Source organism: Dysidea avara, chromosome 11 (genome assembly GCF_963678975.1).
Source record: "Dysidea avara chromosome 11, odDysAvar1.4, whole genome shotgun sequence".
Classification (NCBI taxonomy): Eukaryota; Metazoa; Porifera; class Demospongiae; order Dictyoceratida; family Dysideidae; genus Dysidea; species Dysidea avara.
In genome coordinates, this window is record NC_089282.1 from 2,454,896 (window position 1) to 2,476,266 (window position 21,371).

At 38.0% G+C, this 21,371-nt stretch overlaps 1 protein-coding gene across 1 annotated transcript in view; it reads right to left on the reverse strand.

Moving 5' to 3' along the window:
• Positions 1 to 15: 15 nt before the first annotated feature.
• LOC136237541 (myosin-M heavy chain-like) overlaps positions 16 to 21,371 on the reverse strand; it is a 26,291-nt gene continuing 4,935 nt past the window's right edge. Inside the window, exons 6-25 of the mRNA XM_066027720.1 lie at positions 21,058 to 21,171; positions 20,908 to 21,006; positions 20,070 to 20,231; positions 19,955 to 20,026; positions 19,403 to 19,532; positions 18,299 to 18,460; positions 17,632 to 17,699; positions 15,974 to 16,021; positions 15,821 to 15,914; positions 15,345 to 15,421; positions 14,489 to 14,614; positions 14,166 to 14,212; positions 14,023 to 14,113; positions 12,780 to 12,917; positions 5,494 to 5,631; positions 5,400 to 5,448; positions 5,038 to 5,126; positions 4,931 to 4,982; positions 1,894 to 2,099; positions 16 to 314 (exon numbers count right to left, since the gene is read on the reverse strand). Coding sequence (XP_065883792.1) covers positions 231 to 314; positions 1,894 to 2,099; positions 4,931 to 4,982; positions 5,038 to 5,126; positions 5,400 to 5,448; positions 5,494 to 5,631; positions 12,780 to 12,917; positions 14,023 to 14,113; positions 14,166 to 14,212; positions 14,489 to 14,614; positions 15,345 to 15,421; positions 15,821 to 15,914; positions 15,974 to 16,021; positions 17,632 to 17,699; positions 18,299 to 18,460; positions 19,403 to 19,532; positions 19,955 to 20,026; positions 20,070 to 20,231; positions 20,908 to 21,006; positions 21,058 to 21,171 — 2,046 coding nt within the window. The 3' untranslated portion in view covers positions 16 to 230. The remainder of the gene's footprint in view (positions 315 to 1,893; positions 2,100 to 4,930; positions 4,983 to 5,037; positions 5,127 to 5,399; positions 5,449 to 5,493; positions 5,632 to 12,779; positions 12,918 to 14,022; positions 14,114 to 14,165; positions 14,213 to 14,488; positions 14,615 to 15,344; positions 15,422 to 15,820; positions 15,915 to 15,973; positions 16,022 to 17,631; positions 17,700 to 18,298; positions 18,461 to 19,402; positions 19,533 to 19,954; positions 20,027 to 20,069; positions 20,232 to 20,907; positions 21,007 to 21,057; positions 21,172 to 21,371) is intronic.

The following is a 21,371-nucleotide window of genomic DNA, read 5'->3' on the forward strand; positions in this document are numbered from 1 at the left end:
AGTTGGATCCAAACATTTTGCATAACTCAAAACTCTTGATTGTTAGCTATAACAACACATTTTACAACTCAAACAATAATACACATCAAACAGCTAATCTTATTAGCAAGTACAATAAAAATAAGATATACAATATATATGATATATACAAACCAAACAAGTAAGTATTCCTCTGATATACAATAAATAATGCGTTTACAAAAATTCCATATTGCTGTAGTGTGTGTAGATTAGTTGTCAATTCGGGGTAGTTGTGGTAACTCAACACAGACCATGCCTATACTGTCAGACAGTAGATTACCATTGCTCCATACCTGTAGGGGGGAATACAGCAAGTGCTACTAAAGATGAAACAAGACAATGTACCAAATTAAACGAATCACTTGGTAATAAAACAATTATTCAGCATGCGGTTAGATGAAAGTCTGGCTAACTGATGTGTTATTGCATGCAACACACAAAAGATGAATCACTATTCAATGTGAGAAAGTGATGTCTTGTGAGGCGTCCTGAATAGGTTAATAGATTGACTAATTGTTTGTTGTAACATAGATAATAGAGCACATAAAGGGATAGGAAATGCACTGGTTTGATTTATGTTACACATGACTTGAAAGGACGAGACAGCTTTGTGCTCAAATATGGGAATTAATGTTCTAAGAAGCATAGCTAAATAATAATCCAACAGACTACAGGAAGTATTTAGGTCTTTGTGAGAAATATTGGCGAGAGAATTCAAACCGTAGATTTTGTAACAAAGCGTATCACATCAACTGTGACTGTTACATGCCATTGTACATTTGCTCATAGTACCTTTGTGCCTCGACCATACTGCTTCTCGTATATTTGGTTCCACTTTTGAGTCTTGTAGTAAGCTAGGCATGTCACCAACACAGCCTTTTACCCTTGCGTGACCATATTTGGGAAGAACGTAATGGGATTTAAAGTACTTTTTGGGCCATTTTTTACTTATATTTTATTTTGCGTATAACTTTCTTGATGGTTGGTACAATCCTAGTTCCTTCATTTGCTTACTTGAGCTCATTGTAGCGAAGTTCACAGCCGTTGGTTACAAAATTTTCTTGTTACAACAATTTGCTTCTCTTCGATACAAGTGCAGCAAAGTGTAACAAGTACATTTGTGACATAAGATATGGAATTTCAATAGAGGGATTGCATGCGTGATGCGTTATGATGTATTTTCGTAAAATGCTTAACAACTGTTGCTTGTCAGACATTTGTGAGGTACGCGAGTGAAGGCTACAGCCAGTCTCAGTGGTTCAGTAAACTAGGATAGCCATCGTCAAAATTGTACAAAGTGTTAGTGTTCACGACTAATCAACAAAAATTCGATATTACACTTGTCCAACTTAGTGCTAGTATTTAATGTTTGTTTCTAACCTTATCCTAACTTTTGACTGAGATTCTCTTATTTGGTAAAACGTGGTGACGAAATAAGTACATTCGCCCCATTGCGTGCCATTGAAAAGTAAACCTCACAAATGTCAGACTAGCAACAGTTGTTAAGCATTTTTATAATTCGCGCCACAATACTTTTCGCGTGCAAACCCTCCATAGAAATGTACGTATTTAGTGATGTCATGTTATTGCATTTCCCATCCCCTAGTATCTATGGTTGTATATATACCCTTTATTCCAAACAAAAAAACTGTTGTCTGCATACTACAAGAATATCTGTACAATAGTGGTGCCTGCTACTATAACTTTGCTTTCAATGGCATTGTAAGATTATCATATCTATACAGTCTTAACAAGCAAATGACTGCACTATAGGCAGGTGAATCACTGAACAAATTTCTCAGTTGGGGGAGATGGTCTTTCTATACAAGTCGCAGTAAAGATTTATTCCACCCTAGTTAATTATTCACTCACTTGATCTTGTTGTTCACCATGGACCATTTTCCTCACTCCTCTTGAACTTTTCTGATTGTACAACCACCTTCCTTCAAAGACAGTACCCACAAGTGATCGTTCTGTGCCCGAGCCATGTTTGCTGTTACTCCTCCAGTCTCCCTCATGAACACCACACCTCGTCACTTCATAACCTTTCCCTTCTCTTAATCCATGAACCCACTCACCTGTAACAGAATGGGCAAATAAAGGGATTGCATGATATGACACAAGAATAGTAAAATGCTTAACAACTATTGTTTTGTCAACAACAAGACATTTGTGAGGTCTGGGGTAAAGGCTACAGCCATTCTCAATGGTTCAGTGTAGAGCAGAAGTGGCTTGCTAGGTTAATGACTTGGTTAAATTCTACAAAACATTAAAATTCACAACTAATTTTGATATTATGCTTGTCAGACTTAACAATGTTTGTTTCTAGCTTCTGAAATAGTAGGTAACCAAGTAAGAGTGTTCACCCCATTGCAGAAAACAGACCTCACAAATGACATACTAGCATGCAACAGTTGATAAGTTACAGTTAGAACAAGCTGACAAGGTTCTACACTATTAGAGACCCAAGGACACTATGGAGAGACCACAGCCGTAGTACAAGGTAATCACAGCAACTGCTGGCACAAATCATCTGAGGGATATAAAACCAATACTGGCTTGTTATCCATATTGAAAATAGCCATTGGGGATTGCGAACCTAATTAAATTTACTGAATTTAGTGGAATTCCGCATATCTACAGACATGGTAAGGTCAAAAGCGCACGAGAAACCCACTAAAAGTTGGCTTGGGAAACATGGTGTCTGTTTATATAGGCCTACAGAAACTAGAACAAAGCCATTCTAAACTAAGTTACTCACGCGGCACTATTCTCGAAGCGGCTCTCCTTAACTTTTGTCTTTAAACTAAATGGCCCGATTACTGAAGTATTATTCATGTACACAATGTTCCAGACCGTTTTTTGTGTTTAAACTAATTAGTTTAAGACGAATTCCCATAGTCTTGGTAACGGGTGAATCCCACAATACATTACGCATTGGGCAAAGTGACGAACCGGGTTCAGAAACTGTGCTGGGCCCACGTATCCGCTGCAGCTACAACCATGAAAATAAGGTGGAGTATTCCTTAGAGGTATGTGAGTAATTAGCAGGCCGTTTTTTGTGGGTACCACTACGTAATGTTGTGGGTGCTTTAAAAATCACCGTGTTTTTACACCATTTTAAGCATTTTACGTACTTTTGGGGGCGTGTCCCTTCAAATAGTAATGTATTGATTTTTAACCAAATAAATTCAATATGCAAGAAAAGCACACTGTGGCTACTATTGTTAAGATTCACCATCACTTCAAGTTGATAGTGTCAGCACCACACTGGCGTAGAGCATCAGCACAAACAATGCCTGCCTTGTTTAGAGAGTAAACTAACAGTAAGGCTATTTCTCTGAGCAAAGCAGGTTAAAAAACAGCATAAGAAAGTGACTGTGAGTATCAAGATCTACCCTTTGAATTGACAGTGTCACTATGACAATAGCACATCATTACAGTACTGCCCACTCGCTTGCACATACAATTTTGCTCGAGATTTTAAAAAATCACTAATTAAGGGGTGTGGCAACTGTTTCCCTCATGAGCGAAACAGCTGCCACGTTGTCTTGTGAGCGAAACAGTTGCCACGCCCCTTAATTAGATATTTTTAAAACCTTGAGCAAAATTGCACGTGCAAGCGAGTGCAATGTTGCGCTTGGGCAGTACTGCACTTGTCCAAGAATATCACCCAAAAGCAAGCCCTGCACCTTCCTTCATAACAGATTGGCACTATTGATTAGGCATAACCAAGCCACCTCAAACCCTTTCAACAAGTTAAAATTTTTGAATTTTCTACTAACTGACTGCCTGCATGCCTCCAGCCAAGCACAACTCAACTATGGCTAAGGCTACAAGCTTGATTTCCTCACTGGTCGATGTCACTTCAGCCCAAGACATACCTTAAGGAGCTGCACAATACATGCATCATGGTCCTTTGTGTCCTCTTTCTTTCTCAGCTACTGCATAGGTGCTGGTATAAAATGTGTTACACAGTATGGCTACAAGTTGCTGGTATAAAATGTGTTATGGTGTGGCTACAAGTTGCTAGTATTATGAGTACTTGCTCGTTAATTCTAGAGAATACTGAAATAGTACAAATCCATGATCACTTCAGCCCTAGTTATTAGTACATGAAATTACGTTTTGCTTCATGTACATGTTATAAAGTAACTAGGGCTATGTGATAATAATGACAAAATGATTATCATGATAAAGATAATGACTTTTCTATCATCGATATCTAGTAAATCTCTGTAGACTATTGTATATCAAAAGCAGGCAAATAGTACTCTTGTAAGTAAGGTCACAATCAACTGCGGCAGTGCTGAAGAAGACAACTTTCCTAAGTTTTAAACAATTATTGTACAAACTGTATACTCTATGACAACGTTTCATCATTTCATTATCGAGATAATATTGGTTTTTTGTTATCGGAAATCATCGAAATAAAAGTTTTTGTTTATTACCACACAGCCCTAACAGTAACACACGGCTAATGTTCTTCTGCACGTTTCATGTTCAAAACTAATTTGGGATAAAGACCCTTCTAGCGGAGGTGTACCGATAATCAGATTGGCTTTCAAATATTGGCCTTGTTTTTGCTTATCAGTATCGGATTGGTAACATGTGTGAACAAGCAGCAGATACAGATATACATAAACATCTATTTATGGGCACTTGTGCTCTAGTAATATCCTGCTTGTAATGTTGCTGTTCATTACGGTCCCACTCTGACGCTTATTAACTAAATTTAGAGTGCAAATTGTTAGGGAAAACGTCTGTGCTAACATACTGGATCAAGTTTGTTTATCAGCTTGATAATATTATTTTATATCAGTTATTGGAATATCGGCTAAAAATATTGGTGCACCTCAACTTTCTAGTACCTATGTAATCAATCCCACCATTAATCCATGACACTTACCATCGTAGCTGTACTCATCACAAGGAGTGATCAGTTTCCCTCTACCATGAGGCTGTATAGGAGAATGAGTAGTGACTTACAATGATGTCATATTACCACATAATTACCTTGTCATACTGCCAATGGCCAGAATAACTAGTACCATCACATGCTATGTGTTCTCCTTCACCACTACGTAATCCGTGTCTCCACTCCCCTGGGGGTAGCAACAACACAAACACTTACAGAAGTGTAACAAATGCTACCTAAACACTGGGAACATATACTCACAAGGATATGGACATAGAAATACATACATACATACATACATACATGCATACACACATACATTCGCACGTACATACATACAAACACACACACATGCACAATTTTGGAAAACAATTTCAGGAAACAAGGTGTGTGTCCATAGCCTACTGTGGGTGTGCGCCCGGTTTAAAAGTCGTTTTACAATTTTACACAATGCACTCACCATTGTAGGTAGCCTTGTCAAAGTACACCTTAACCCCATAGCCATGATGCTATAAGATTACCATGGTAACAATGACATAATCACACCTCCCCACCTTGCCATTCTTCCAGGCACCATTGTACCTACCGCCATCTTTGTACCGCATCTCTCCCTCCCCACTGATCACGTTATGATCAAACTTGCCAGTGTAGACGTCACCATTTGTGAATGTCATCCTTCCCTGGCCGTGACGCTGTAGAGGGTGGGTGCAGTAAACAAGAGGAGATGGCTGATATAACATACTATTACTAATTTAGGTTTGCTTTACAGGGCTTTGAAAATGTGTGTGAACATCAATTTGAAGTTTAAACAATCAGAGCAAGAAACATAGTTGTTGTAAGTGTCTGTATAGCAAGCAGGGGTGTGGTGCCAAACTATGTCCCCAGCTGCTGAGAGACTTTGAATATGTACCATCTCACATAACTTGTGGGTACGGTAACCTGTTGACCTGGAGCTGAGACTCGGGGACCAGCAAAGACTGGAGTTTCGCATACTTCACAATGTACTAGACACCTCTGATAATCACAGTGGCTACTCTCACATAGCCGCTCTTTCTCCATCACAGTGGCTCGTCATACAAGTACTGTTAATCAAGGACTTAATAGCTATTAATAATTCTAACAAGTCTTCTTCGTATGTCACATGATGCACAAAGTCTGTATGTCAAGCTGCTGGTGTAACTTGCAGTGGTCACACTAGTTCACTGGAACATTTGTTTCCACAAAATTTTTGAACTTTAGCAGCTAGGCAACATACTAGACTAGTATGCTGTTTGTGCAGCACGAGTGCCCTAATGCGGCCTACCATTCAGCTTCAGATAAACATCATGTGAGGCATTGTGAGTGGATTAGCCATGCAAGACTACATGCTGTGACTTGCAGAGATATCTAGTACAAGTATAGAATGTATAGACATTGAGAAGTATATAAAATTCCAGGGTACCTGGGTCCCAGTTTATACAGTGGAACCTCAGTTATCCGAACCTCTTGGGACCAGGGGTGGTCCATAAGTCTGAAAAGTCCATATCTCTGAAACTGTGCATAAATAACCTTAAAGAACATTGGTAAAATATCATACAGCGTTTGTAGTATTAGACTACCCTAATAAACAATCATTTACATAGTTCGGTTAACCAAGAATCCAGATAAGTGTGGTCCGCATAACTGAGGTTCCACTATCCATACAAGTACGCTTTATAAAAAATGGATACTGAGTAGCTAAAAAGTATGCAAGTATTAACTGAACTATTACTCAAGAAACAAGTAAACCTATATACCATTTATCTGTCCGTTTATGGATAGTTCAAATAATACGTTTGTTTCGTTCTTGTAAAACCGTGGTAAACATCTTTATGGTTTCAAGGGAGTAGCTAACTTTCAATGTTGATGACTTAGCTAGTCTGTATACCTAATCTATGAGAGCTACATGTATAGTCCAGGCTCTTAATGCAGGTCCTGGTGGGATCACTAGTGAAACATTCTTGACTGCTCTATTAGAGTATTTTAATGCAGGTGACTACTCTATTAAAGTGATTTTGTGATCATTTCAAAGGAAGGATCTAACAATGCTACAAAGAAGCATTGTGCTGCAAAATCCAACCTGTATATTCACATGATAACCTTTATCAGGCATTTTCCATTGGTTGTTCCCATAATAGGCTTAAAATTTGGTAATCCATTCTTGGAACACTGTAAATAATGCTAAGACAATAACAAACTATACAGGGTTTAGCTCATTAAGTCACAATGGTCCAACCCTCAACACTAACAGATGACTATAAGCAGTATAAACAATAGTTATACCATGGGCACGAGTGCATATATATCAGGCAAAGCACGAATGCCTGTGGTATAACTAATATGTGCCACATGGGTTAATCACCTACACATGTGAGAAACTGCTGGCATGCTTCACAAGTGTATTTATATTAGGGTTATGTGAATTTTGAAAGTGGACACTGGAAACAACGTAAGAATAATGACAAGGAGTTACTGTGCTAAGAGTTCAAACGTACGCGCAACGACACGAGCATACAAAAAGTTTGATTGTGGGTTTATACAGTGAGCAAGGAGACACAGGACATTGAAACGCGACTTGATAAAGATGGTTTAACACTGGTATACAATAAGAACTCCCAGGTATTCACTATAATAATCAGTAAATTATAGCCATTACAGTCGTGCATGAATACCACTTCACTACCAATGGCTCAATCTATTTAGTGCACGGTGCGTAACAACGAGACACAGGACATCGAAGCGCAACTTGATATTTTGATAATGATGGTTTAACACTGTTTTAGACTATGATATAGCTCATTTAGAGGGTTACTAAATCACTTAGTCACCTGACATGCTCATTTAGTCACCTACACATGTTCATTTAGTAACCCGCCCTCAGGCAATTTTGTACGTGAAAAATAATTATAACACGAAAGGTACACTGGAGTACCTGATAATACTGTAATACAATTCTTCTCTGTGTTCTGTGAATAATTCTGGAGAAATAGTAGACTAAGCGGCATATCTAGTATAGCTCTAGCCGTTACTCTGGTTACCGGTCGAATAATTATTTTTGTGGGCGCTGTAAGGACTCCAGGAAGAAACCGTTCTGCTGTTCTGCATTGCTCTTTCACGCCACCCTAATGCTCTGGCTATAAAGGTATGTACTTTAAACCATAGTCTAAATAAGTTAGACACCGCAACCAACGGGAACTAAGCGATTTAGTAACCCTTCTGGCCCTTAGTAGCGCCCTCGCTGCGCTCGGGACGCTACAGCCTCGGGCCATCAGGGTTACTAAATCGCTTAGTTCCCTTGGTCTTGGTGTCTAACTATTATATAAGTGCTTCCAAGTATTTACTATGAATAAATTGTATCCATGAATAAAATTAGTCACGCATGATTCTACTGGCTCAATTTACTTAGCGGGTGTTATGTAACATTGAGATAGGTATCTAGAACTTATCAAAATAGAGCTCACCTGTATTAGAAACAGCTCCATTTCAGTCAATGGAACTACTCAACACACTTTAATAAACCAAATCCCACAATCAATCTTAGCATGCGTGACTATATAATGGCACAAAGAGATAGCAAAGGACATCAAAGATTTCTTGAATGGGTTAACATGATTGCAATATCTTGAGTTAACGAGATATTAGGGGTGGGTGATACCAGAAAATTTTGCGTCGATATGATTCCAAGTACTTTTGTCATGGTATTGATGAGTATCATTACAAGTACTTGTTATATTTTATGCAAAAAAAGTGCATTAATTATAAAGCATATGAGTGCCTTTGGGATGAAGCTAGTATTAGATAAAGCTACCTAGTGGAAATAGACAATAAAACACATAGAGACACATATGGGTCAAATGAACAAGGAATTTGGGGTCACCTCTCGGATTTTGACAAAACTTAGTGTGTTTGTAGTACCTGTGGTGCTTATCACTCATGCAAATTTTTAGCTCCATACACCTCATAGTTTCTGATTTATGACCACAAATGTTTTGAATAATTCATGAAAAATTGGTCCATCTCTAGTTACAAAATTGACTGTAACTTCGTAGTGTGTAAATATTTTAAACACAAATTCACAGATGGGAGACTGTTGATTTACCTTACCAGTGATCCCTAAATTATGGGATATCTACGTAATTATGGTTCAAAGGTGCTTTATTGAAAACTTTAATCCTGTATATTTCGAAAAAGGCTGCTTGAAATTCTTTGAATTTTTTTGTGAATAATGATTGGGTCATGGTCTATGTTTGATAGAATTTTTGTGGTGGGACCATAATGGGCTCAAGAGATATAATGAATTATGTTGTTGTATGCAGTGGAATTTTGTACCCTATTATTGCTGTATGGAGTGTACACCTCTAATATCCACTTACAACAAGACCATGCCAAGTTTGTCTTACAGAGTGAAGATGTCTAGGTACAGTGCAATCTGTATTAGTGACCACCTGTATTGAAAGACCACCTACACTGTATGTGCTGCAGTTAATTTATACTTTTTAACTGGATATTAATGTATAGCACCAAAGTATCAACTCTTTCCAGCACATCTAAAAATGGTTTTTATTAGATAGGTGGGCTTTAAATGAGATCACCATGCACCCATAAACACATGAATGCTGTACCATCTCTTCAGAATTACAGTGTTTATTACGTTAAGTCAAATCCTGTTGTAGTGCACTTACATATGTAGTCCCACTCCACTCTATTCAAGCCATGTACATGCATAGGTATAACAGACCTCAAAAAGGATACCCAGGTACCTTGATAGCCAGGATACGTGTTCATGATCTCACTTTATAATTGTACATACATTTGGACCCGAGAAAAGTATGTGGTTTAGAACACCGTATCAATGGTGTAGGGAAAAGAAGAGTTACACTGTATACAGTAGACGCATTACTTGTACCAAGAGTGTTTTATATTATGAACACTTGCTTGCACCTCAATGTGTGATTTATAGTATCATAATTATTAAATGGTTATTCAAAGTATTTTGCATTCACGCATTGAAGATTAGTACAGGCAAATGTAATACACATGAAAATGTGGTCAACTTGTTTACCTCCTGCATGAGTATGTACATGAATTTATGATTTGATCTTCAAAGTGGTCATAAATGTATAGTAATTTATAATTTCACACATTGAGATACAAGTAGTGCAAGTATACAGTAAACTCCTCCATTCCTAGGACCATAATAAAGTGCTCATATTACAAAAGCCACAGAAGTATCTTGGTCTAAATGTATATGTGCACCACTAGAGTGGGAATACCATATAGTAAAAAACTTTGGTGAATTTGGCAAATAACATTCAATTCGCCAAAGTATTTTTCGCCAATTATTTTAGATGATCACACGAGCACATTGAGTAACTAGAACTTGAGGTGAAGGTCAGCTCGTACCACCACGCAATAAAGATCGAATTGACTTTGGAGATCTTCGAAATGTGTCCCACAGCTGGAACGCACTCCTTGGGATAGCATTTCCAACTGGCTTCCCGTTCGCATGTCAGCTAGCTAGTTCATCGTCTCGCGATGGATTTGGCCAAATATTTTGATATATGTGATAACCTCCGCTACTGAAAAGGTAAAATACGGTTACTCTCGGCATCGCAGGAGATAGCGAAGCATGCCTTTGTTAGCACGTAGTTAGATCAGTAGCTACAAAAACAACGCTAGCTACCTATACACTTACTACACTACTTAACTGATGAGTTGACACCTTGTCGTTTATCCTTACGTACCGTACAGTAAAAAACTGGCGAATATTATTTCAATCGCCAAAGTTTTTCTGCCAATTTTTTCAACAGAGGGGTTTGTCCTCAGGTTTGTTACACTTTTTTACTGCCAAATTTTTTACTATATGGTATAAACAGGAGTCCTAATTAGCTAGGTGTCCAGGTACCGTATCCCTTTTGAGGAGTTATGTTGTACATACATACCTATGCAGCCACACACACACATAAATCAGAAATTATGAGGTGTATGGAGCTAAAAATTTGCATGAGTGATAAGCACCACAGGTGCTACAAACACACCGAGTTTTGTCAAAATCTGAGAGGTGACCCTAAATTCCTTGTTGATTTGACATGGAATGACCCATATAGTAATATGTAAGTTATAGTTATCTCACTGGTATAGGAACCATGAATCCACTGACACAATTGGAACTTACAATCAAAACATTACAACTACAAAATATGCATAGCAAGGATTCATTTTGCATAACAAATTATTGGAGTTCTATATCTTTATACACTGTACACCAAAGCTATAACAGTATAAGGTCATGCTCAGTTTTGCATTTAATGTTAGAATGTCAGATAAACTTCACTAATTCCTTAACATATGGATATGAACATATTATAATTATTAGAGTGTACGTGACTACTCTATTAGAGTATATACCTGACTGCTCTATTAAGGTATATCGATCTTTTTAACAAGTTTTGAAGAGGGCTCATGTTACCTCTGTAAATCCTTCCCTGAGAGAAGAATGCAAGCTTTATCAAATGTTGTGCTGTGCCATACACTATATTTCTCACTCATTTTGTCTTGCCACACTAAATGATATGTTAGGGTCCTGCATGCTGTACTCAGAAGTCTAAATTTTAGAGGGGGGATTCCTGAACCCCATCGGAACCCCCCCCTCCCTACGCCCCTAATTATAGTACAGTAATAGCTGAAAGATTCCATTCTTTAGTGTTTGCATCTGTAACACATGCACAATGTAAACAAATATCATGTGATCACCAAGTATCGAAATTTCCGATTCTTCATAAAAATACTCAATACCAAAGTATCGAACATTCTGGTATCGGTATAAATATTTTATTACTTGTATCACCCACCCCTACGAGATATATGCACTGCCTTAACGAGATATATACACTGGTACCAGTGCATATATCTCATTAACATTTCGAGTCAGTGTAATATGTGATATATATGCACTGGCTTTCCTTTGATCTGAGGTGTGAAAGTGGTACATAACCAGTTAAACTCCTGGGAAACAGCTATATAGGTGGTAGGGCTACACATACAGATATGAATACATTGACAAAATGTAAAGACTTATAAACTATTACGAGGCTAGTGTGCCATTTAAGGTTTCCTTATACAGTAGACCTTCAGATATCCAACCCTTGCTTATCCATACCACAATTAGAAATGATTACAGCTGTATGTTCTATTAGAGTGATTCAGCAGAGCTCTGTATATAAATGTATGGGCTTCAGTTATCTGAACACCTTTACCATTGCCTAAAACACATTGGAGTTAAAATAACCAAGGGTCTGCTGTAATATATATACCACTTTAGCATGGGAATTCTCAGGTACCACTCAGGGTTTAACTCGCATATTATCCGGGTAATATCATGGAAACACGGTTTGCTCATCGCTTTGATGCCTAACCATTTCAAAAATACAATACACTTTGACATTATATTGAGCAATATGGAGCGTTTAATTATCAACTTACTTACTGTCAACTTATTAGGCTTAGTGTAGTACAAAATGGTATTAAAACTAGATCCCACAATCACATTTTTCTGGCATTGCGTGTAAAGCATGATGATGTATGAAAAACGTTCTAACGCTATCGATTATGAGATACTGATGTATAAAATAAATAGGATGTGTGCTCTGTAGTTCTTTCAGCTATCAGGTGAGAGTGATGTATATCACTTATACCATGATTGCGTCGGGTTTTGCTAACTGCGGCTCTCGTGCTTTGGGTGTATATATCAACAAAATCCTCACAGCCGAGGTTTAACTACTAACCCGCAACTGCATGATAATATTGTTACTATCACACATACCAGGCCATTGAGCCACAATCCCTCGTAGACATCTTTGTTGGGGTAAGCTGCAGTTCCCATTCCAGTTCTCATGTCGTTCTCCCAGAGTCCCTCGTACACCTCTCCATTCTTCTTAACTAGTTTACCCTTTCCTTTACGCTACACAAATGTGGACACACATTATAGTACATGTGTAGACATAACAAAGTCACACACACATGTACTAGACACAGCTCATACAATATCCATATATGTGGAAATTTTGGTGGTGGCTTTAATTGGAAATTTGGTATGCTTGAAACATACCATCAAATTAAAACAATGCTTAATAAACCTTAAAATTAAAATGATGCAAGTGTTTTGTCAAAAGTCAAATATTTGACTCACCGATATTTCCACTTACACAGTAGCTGTACCCACAGAGTAGCAACAGTAACCTTAAATCATTTCATATACTCTATAGCCACCTTGAATAAAACACATGTGAACATGTTCTACGAGTGCTGATAGGACAATTATGAAGCATAAACCAGGTTTACACTCTTAAACCATAATTGAGGAGACAGCTAGGGGGATAATATTATTGAAAGATGGTTAAAGAACAAGTCAGTCACTTAACACTCTGCATAAATCCCACAAGCTTACTGCTCCACAACTCATACTCTTTGATAGTAACCAATAGCCACCTGTTTAAAATATTAGCTGCAGCAATTAGAATTATGAGGTTTAGACTAACTGGACAACCCAGAACCTTGTTCAGTAGTTAACGTATTGTCTCGAGTTACGGCCTGGGCATTTATTTCTTTCAAGCAACTTTTTACCCCGGCTACTAAATGAGACTGGCGACTATACAAGACTGGCGTTTATATACCTGATCAGCATTCACTGTCAACTTCATACCTTGGTGTTTTACTCTCCTGGACTCTCCTTGATATTTCCCTCAGCATATTTCACAGATTCAAGCTTAAAAGGGAACTATACAAAATGTTCTTCACTTCATCGTTTATAACACCACCCGGAATCGTTAAAAATAATAACTGCACTCCACATTTTTTTGTTTGAGACCCAGCATTTATTTTTGTTATGATGCTGTATACCCTTGGCGACTAAAACAGGACCAGGCATTTATACGAGACCGGCCGTAATTCAAGACAATACGGTATGTACACAAAAGTACAGGACATGAGGAATACAGTACATATTGACACATATATACCAAATACTGTAGCCATCAACTACTCTAATAGAACAGTCAGTTACATACCAGTCCAGCTACCCATTGTCCATCATACTCATCACCATTAGCATACTTCATCATACCGTTGCCATGGATCAAGTTGTTAAAGAAGTCCCCCCTAACAACCACAACAAGTGTTACATGGAAACACTCCAAAACATACTACTTACTCATAAACATCTCCTGTTACCAGCGATAGTTTACCCTTCCCACTTCTCTGTAGTAACAAATCAACAAGTTGACACAATGCTATTGACATTAGTTACAAGTACACACAATATTTAGTTTTTGATTGCTTTAGTAACCCAGTGGTTACTGTTATATTAGAATAGTTCACATGAATATCCTAGCAACTAAATGTAAGGTTGCACAAGTGGAAGAAGACTTAATACAAAATTGTATTACAGTTCAGTTTCTCAAGCCACTTTTAGCATGGAATGTTTATAGGTCAGTACTTTAGTGTATTGACTGTTTAATGATACAGGTCACTCACCTGCGAGTTGTGCCACTCCCCATCATAAGTGAGACCATTAGCACAAGTCAGTTTGCCTCGTCCATGAATCTGACCAGTTTTGAATGTTCCCTGAAACCTGTCCTTGTTAGAATAGAAGATGTCGCCCTATTATTGATGTGAGGAAGACACATGTACAAACATAATTGCACACACACGCACGCACACACGCACGCACGCACGCACACACACACAGATTGAATAACAAAAGAAGTTGTGTACACCAAACTACACCAAGAGTTCATAATATATATACTGAGGAGAGTATCCTACTCTCATATACCCCTGTAGAAGGGCGTATTGTGAAGTTAGGATGTAGCACTTCTGAGTTTGCCCGTTTTTCTTTGTATAATTAATGATGTCATTAGTTGAACATGATATCGATTAAACGTGTACCTAACAACGTTGTTAGCAACCAGATTAACTCCAGCTCTAAGTATTTCTCACTGAACTACAATCGTTCCTTCATGGGTTAAGACCACTTCGTAGGCATTTCTTGCTAGGCGATTCGCGAATACGGCTATCCTGAGTATCGCGAGTGTGAAACGGTGCTAACGATTTTGCACTTTTACGGCTGCTCATACATAACAAACCACAACATCTTATCATTATGTCATAACTTCACGATACGCCCTTCTACAGGGGTATATGAGAGTAGGACACTCTCCTCAGTATATATATTATGAAGTCTTGATCACATGTATGATCATAGCCAATAAAATCTACAGTCCTTGGTTCAAATAGTTTCAATGGTGTTTTATCATATTTATGTGACATAATATTGTGTGTATTCAGATTTCGCTGAAATTAACTGTACACGCACACTGCACACACATACCAGTCCATGTTTGATCCCATCATACCAGCTTCCACGATACTCATCTTCATTGTTATACCGAATGGTACCAATCCCATCTATATGGGGAACACACATAGCCTTGTGTAGATGGCATGCTTGTGTGTGTGTGTGCGCGCGCGTGTGTGTGTGTGTGTGCGTGTGTGTTGTGTGTGTGTGTGTGTGTGCGTGCGTGCGTGTGTGTTGTGTGTGTGTGTGCGTGTGTGTGTGTGTGTGTGTGCGTGCGTGTGTGTTGTGTGTGTGTTGTGTGTGTGTGTGTTGTGTGTGTGTGTGTGCGTGTGTGTGTGTGTTGTGTGTGTGTGCGTGTGTGCGCGCGCGTGTGTGTGTGTGCACGTGTGTGTGTGTGCACGTGTGTGTGTAGATGACTGTAGATAGCATGTCACACAACACAAACACATGTATGTATGCACATTATACAAAGGTTGCACATGTATGTCACACAGTGTTAACCCTCTCACTTTGCTTATCATCCCTCCATCCACCATTATACACCTCTCCAGTGTTGTAGGTTAACTCCCCTTTGCCACTCCTCTCATCATCCTCCCAGTAACCCTGTTATAATGGATCACATGATTACTAGTGACATCACATGACATCATCAACTAGCTCACCTTATACACGGTCTTGTTGGGCCAGAACATCTCACCATAACCATGTCTCTATAATGGAGTTGAATGACAACATCTACCATGCATACCCAGTTACCAACACACACACACACACACACATACACACACACACACACATACACACACATACACACACTACATACATGCATGTACAGTATATACATGCAAAGCCTCAGTAGTCATGACATTACCAAAAAACACAAAGTCTAGTTAGACCACACCCACTTTGTGAGCCAAGGATAGACCAACAGATACACATACACACACGGCTCTGTGGTGCTACCAAAACTCTTTATCATTATACTTTAAACACAATACCTTGACATTACTAAATATGATATTATGGCTTTGTAGTGGATACTGTACAAACAATATTGATTACAAATAGAAGAGAAAGATATTGAAATGGCAAGGCAAAAAAAAAAACACATGCATTTACCCCTACTGCAAACACACCATTATGCCACAACATCTAATTCTTTGTATTTTGCTATTAACCACTACCATACACTCAATATTTTCAATATTTAAGTATCACGGTTTTGATTTCTGGTCTCAATGTATAGTATTGTGGCTTCATTAATAACTCGGTATGACTAAATATGGGTATACCCACATGCACACATTAAAGCACATCAATTTATACTGCACTGTCTAATAGCAACAGAAGAGACGGTCTAACTTGCCTATAGTTCAGTGAATGTGATTGAATAGAACAAGGGAGTAGAAGCCAATTTCTTATAAGTGACCATATCCGCAAAAGCTCACAAGCAGTATAAGGCACGGGTAAAATGCTTGTTGTCATCAAAAAAATTTTAACATTTGCTCTGTGTAGAAATAGTCTAACAGTCAAAAACCTGGATATTATCTTTTTCACCTACTCAGAAGGAATTTTGTTTAGACCTGCAATAATATAAGTTATGGGTATTTGCTTATATGGAATTTGAATATATTCACATTTTGGTGATTACAATAATATTTGGAGGTGGCTCCCCCTCCAGTAATAATATTTATCACCAGAAGAGCTCACTGTGAAAGTTTGGTACTTCTGTCCACTTTGTTCCCATTTTGAGCTAAGCAACTCGACCATACAAAGTAGCAACAACAGAAAGATCTGCTGTGCATAAGGAAAATTAATTGCAGGCACTTACTAAAGTGGTTGTAACTTATGAACGCAAAACATATATGGAGTTGAAACTTTGTTCACCATGAATAGGGGATCCATTGCTGGGTAAGTTTTCCTTATATCACCTTTTTACCACAGACAAAGACAAAATTGGCAAAGAAACTGAAATATCAATCGTGTACTGCTGCTTTGATGTGACATAGTGGCCTGTAACTTCTTAGGATGTGAGGCTGAAACTTCACCAGGGCCAAGTAGATTATAGATAATTAGAATTCAAAAAAAACATGTGAATACGTTGCAGATCCAGTCACATATAGTAACAAAATTACTCTGTACAATTCTTTCTTGCAGCTGCTACTTGTTTTGTTCCACCTAGGAACTTTATAGGCTCAACTATAAGCAAATTTGACACTCTCTTCTTCATTATCTACTAATGCTAATAGTGATGATGTACCTCCCACACATATTGTACACACTACACACAACATATTTAGGTACACACACAACCACTCACACGTCCGTCACAGAAATCTCCCATGTAAGCATTACTAGTGGCGTAGACAAAAGTTGCGTTACGATGAGCTAGGGAGGAACATGCATGTACATTAATACTTTATTTACTGGTGTAACGTGTGTGGATAAAACAACACAAAAATTCACACATGCTGTATCACATGTGAGAGTTCTACAAATTATATGCATGCACTGTACTCTGTGAATGCTATCCCACTAGGGACCTGTGAGAAGGCTCTGTACAGATAAAAGTACATGGATAAAAGGAACCAATTTTAACTAACAAGTAAAGATTCTGTCTAACTACATTACCGTATTACATTGGTTAAATGCTGCATGTTCAAAAGTAGCCGGACAAGCCGGTATGTGCCACAATCGATTTTGATCATTTTCAAGCATCAAATAGTGGTCGAGCTTGAATAGTCGCCATGTACATTGATTTCTTGGTAAACACCTCAGCATTTACCAAGTAAATATTTAGAAATATTTAGAAATATTTAGAAATATTTAGCTTGACTTATGTACAGTGTACATACTACTGTACATTATGTACGCCATCTTTGCATTAAAATTATTGATCAAAAAATTCACTTTGCATTCAAATATATACAGTAGCCAAAGAATTACACGTAAGTGAAATACTAAATTTACACACACAAGAAACTTACTAATATCCTTTACAGCACTCTCTGCACACTTTTCTTGTTTCAATAACAAGTTATAAATCGTCTCCTTCAATGCAGTAAGCCATAACTTCTTGTCATTCTTAGAGCCAGTGTACAGCCTATATGGTCTGTCCGGGGTGAATATCTCTATGGCATCCTCATGAGCTACAGTAAACAGTACAAGATGGAGTAATGCTTTGTCCCTTACACTACATGAATCTCTTACACATTACCTGTACTTGAATAATATTCTGAAAGTGATAACCCTGCCTACACCATCACTATTACTACTCTATAGGACAAGTTTGGGATCAAGTCCATTGATCTGTTTATGCTGTAGTAAAGTGGTTCCCCTCTTTCAGTGTTGAATTAATGTACATTTATGGAACCAGACATTCGGGCCAAAACCCTTCGTCCTTATTAGGGAGATTTTTATCATGTACAATTTGAAATGTTCTTCAAGAGAAGTTTCACTCCATACAATAGTAACTTTCTAATTCCATACAGATACACACACTACTTCACTATTCAATTGAATCCCTCTAAGACACTAAGTACAGTATATCAAGTTATTTACTACGTAAGTCTGTACAAACACATACAAGTGGATTCAACTGTTAATCTGAAAATATAATATTTCATTGAACTAATGTAGGGATTCTCCTGGGTATACAAATATCTTCTGATAGTATGTAATATGATAGATGAGACTGTCGTATCACTGCAAGTACTTTATACTACTAGAGTCATTAAATACTGCAAGGCGGGAACTATAGTAAATTTGCTGTGAGGAAGAAGTCTTGCAAGTCTGTGATAAACTTATCAGCTGATCTATGAGCCTCGCAATATTTCAGTTACACCTGCCAAAATGTTTAGTAGTGCAGCAACATTCTGGAATTGTTTATCAAAAAGGAAACCATGATACGGGACAAGTGAACGACAACAACACATTAAAATTACACGAATATAGTATATGGAAAAATTGGGAGGAAAGACCTTAAGAGCTTAGTACAAGTTTTGGGCAGAATATTTTGGTTATACCTTCCCCCACTGCACAACAATGTGTACATACTATGCATGAAATCCATTCAAAAGGAAGCAACTCACATCCCTGAGGATCTAGATCCTTCAAGTCATCCACCCACACTGCTTCCAATGGTAACTGTAACTCAACAATCTGTCGACTCTCTCGATCTCTGCTTAGTGCAAATACTAGCAGGTCATTGAATAATATACACTAGAAAGATATTATACAACTGTAACAACAATTTACAGAGAGGTTGACCATGTCATCGAATGCCTAATAATATGTTAAAGTATGTATGTATGTATGTATGTATGTACGTACGTATGTATGTATGTATGTATTTATGTATGTACGTACGTATGTATGTATGTATGTATGTATGTATGTATGTATGTATGTATGTATGTATGTATGTATGTATGTATGTATGTATGTATGTATGTATGTATGTATGTATGTATGTATGTATGTATGTATGTATGTATGTATGTATTCTAATGTGTGAAACAAAGTAGAACTCTCATTCAGACACCACCAAAGATTTCCTAGCTACAAAGTAAGCACTCAATTATCTGTACACTTTAAAAGAATTTTGCCAGCCTCCACTGTACATCGTTGAATTGTTCTAGTACCTTGTACGGTTTCCTGATACTCTGTAAGCAGATTGTGCCCTCTTTGATGATCACTCGGTTTTTGGATATATCCTGGAATAAAAATATGATTAGAATTATGTGAAATATTACATACCATAATTCCAACTAATTTCTTCCTCAGTGACTCAACCTTCTGTACTGTCTCAACTTCCAGTCTCTGAGCATTCATGTATTCTGCTAGTTCAGTCAGTGTGTGTAGTGCTCCTACTAAACACACGTAGTCTTCGTGATCGGAAGGAGTGCTCTTGATGAGGTCCTGAATTTAAAAAGTAGGTTTAAAAAACTGTAACATACACTGTAGACAGAGACCTATAACACAGACACATCACATGATACTAACACAAACAAAAAGCAAAGCCTTCTGCTGTCAGTCAGTACCCCACAGGAGGTTGTGCCATGTCTCACAGGTGAAGGTATGGAGACCCAAAAGTTCCACCTGAACTATCGCTTGGATGGATAGTTGGTATTTGCTTCCTTAGGCTGGCCACATGGAAAACTGGAACAATGCAAGTGCAAGCTACTTGTTCTTAAAAACAACAACTACTTGTTAATTGGCAGCTGCCGCCTCACACAAACACACACACACACACACTTCTCGACTGATTCTTCTTTGATCCATTCTCCCACCCCCTGTGTGAGACACCCACCCACCTAGCCAAGGGATGCTGGGTATCCTAGTTACAAGTGATTTATTTAGGCCAGATGAATGAATGGACTCCCAAGGAGGGTGGATGGGCCACTGACAATAGTAGGCTGAGTCTCTTCTTAGTCCACCTTAGATGCAATGTATGGACTGTATGTATGATGTTAACCCTGTTGTTGGCAACTTACAAGGCCAAAACATGTAACACACATACATACACATACAAAACACGTATGCATGTACACACAAGCGTGTGCGCGCATGCACGCACACACATACACACACACACCTCTATCAATAACTTGTACTTGGTTATTCTCTGAACTGGTGTAATAAGAAAGGAATCAGTTCGTAATCCCTTCATCACCCGAGGATTACTCAAACAACTCTACAGTACATCATTAACAATAACACAAAGGGCACACCATCCCACTCTTACATTGACTGCAGTTTCAAAATCTTTTCTCCTTTTCATCAGCTTGAGTAACACTTGTTCAGCATTGTCATAATTGTTACAGTAAACAGTGTACATTGTTTTGTGCTGGTGAGTAAACTATATGACAAGAATAGTTAGTGAAAGATAAACTACTACTACAACTCATAATATACACGGCATATTAATAACAATAGCGACATCCATTGCCTTGTGTTTGTATATGAACATTCAACATCATTTGTAGAAGTGTTGTGTGTGTGTGTGTGTGTGTGTGTGTGTGTGTGTGTGTGTGTGTGTGTGTGTGTGTGCTTGTGTGC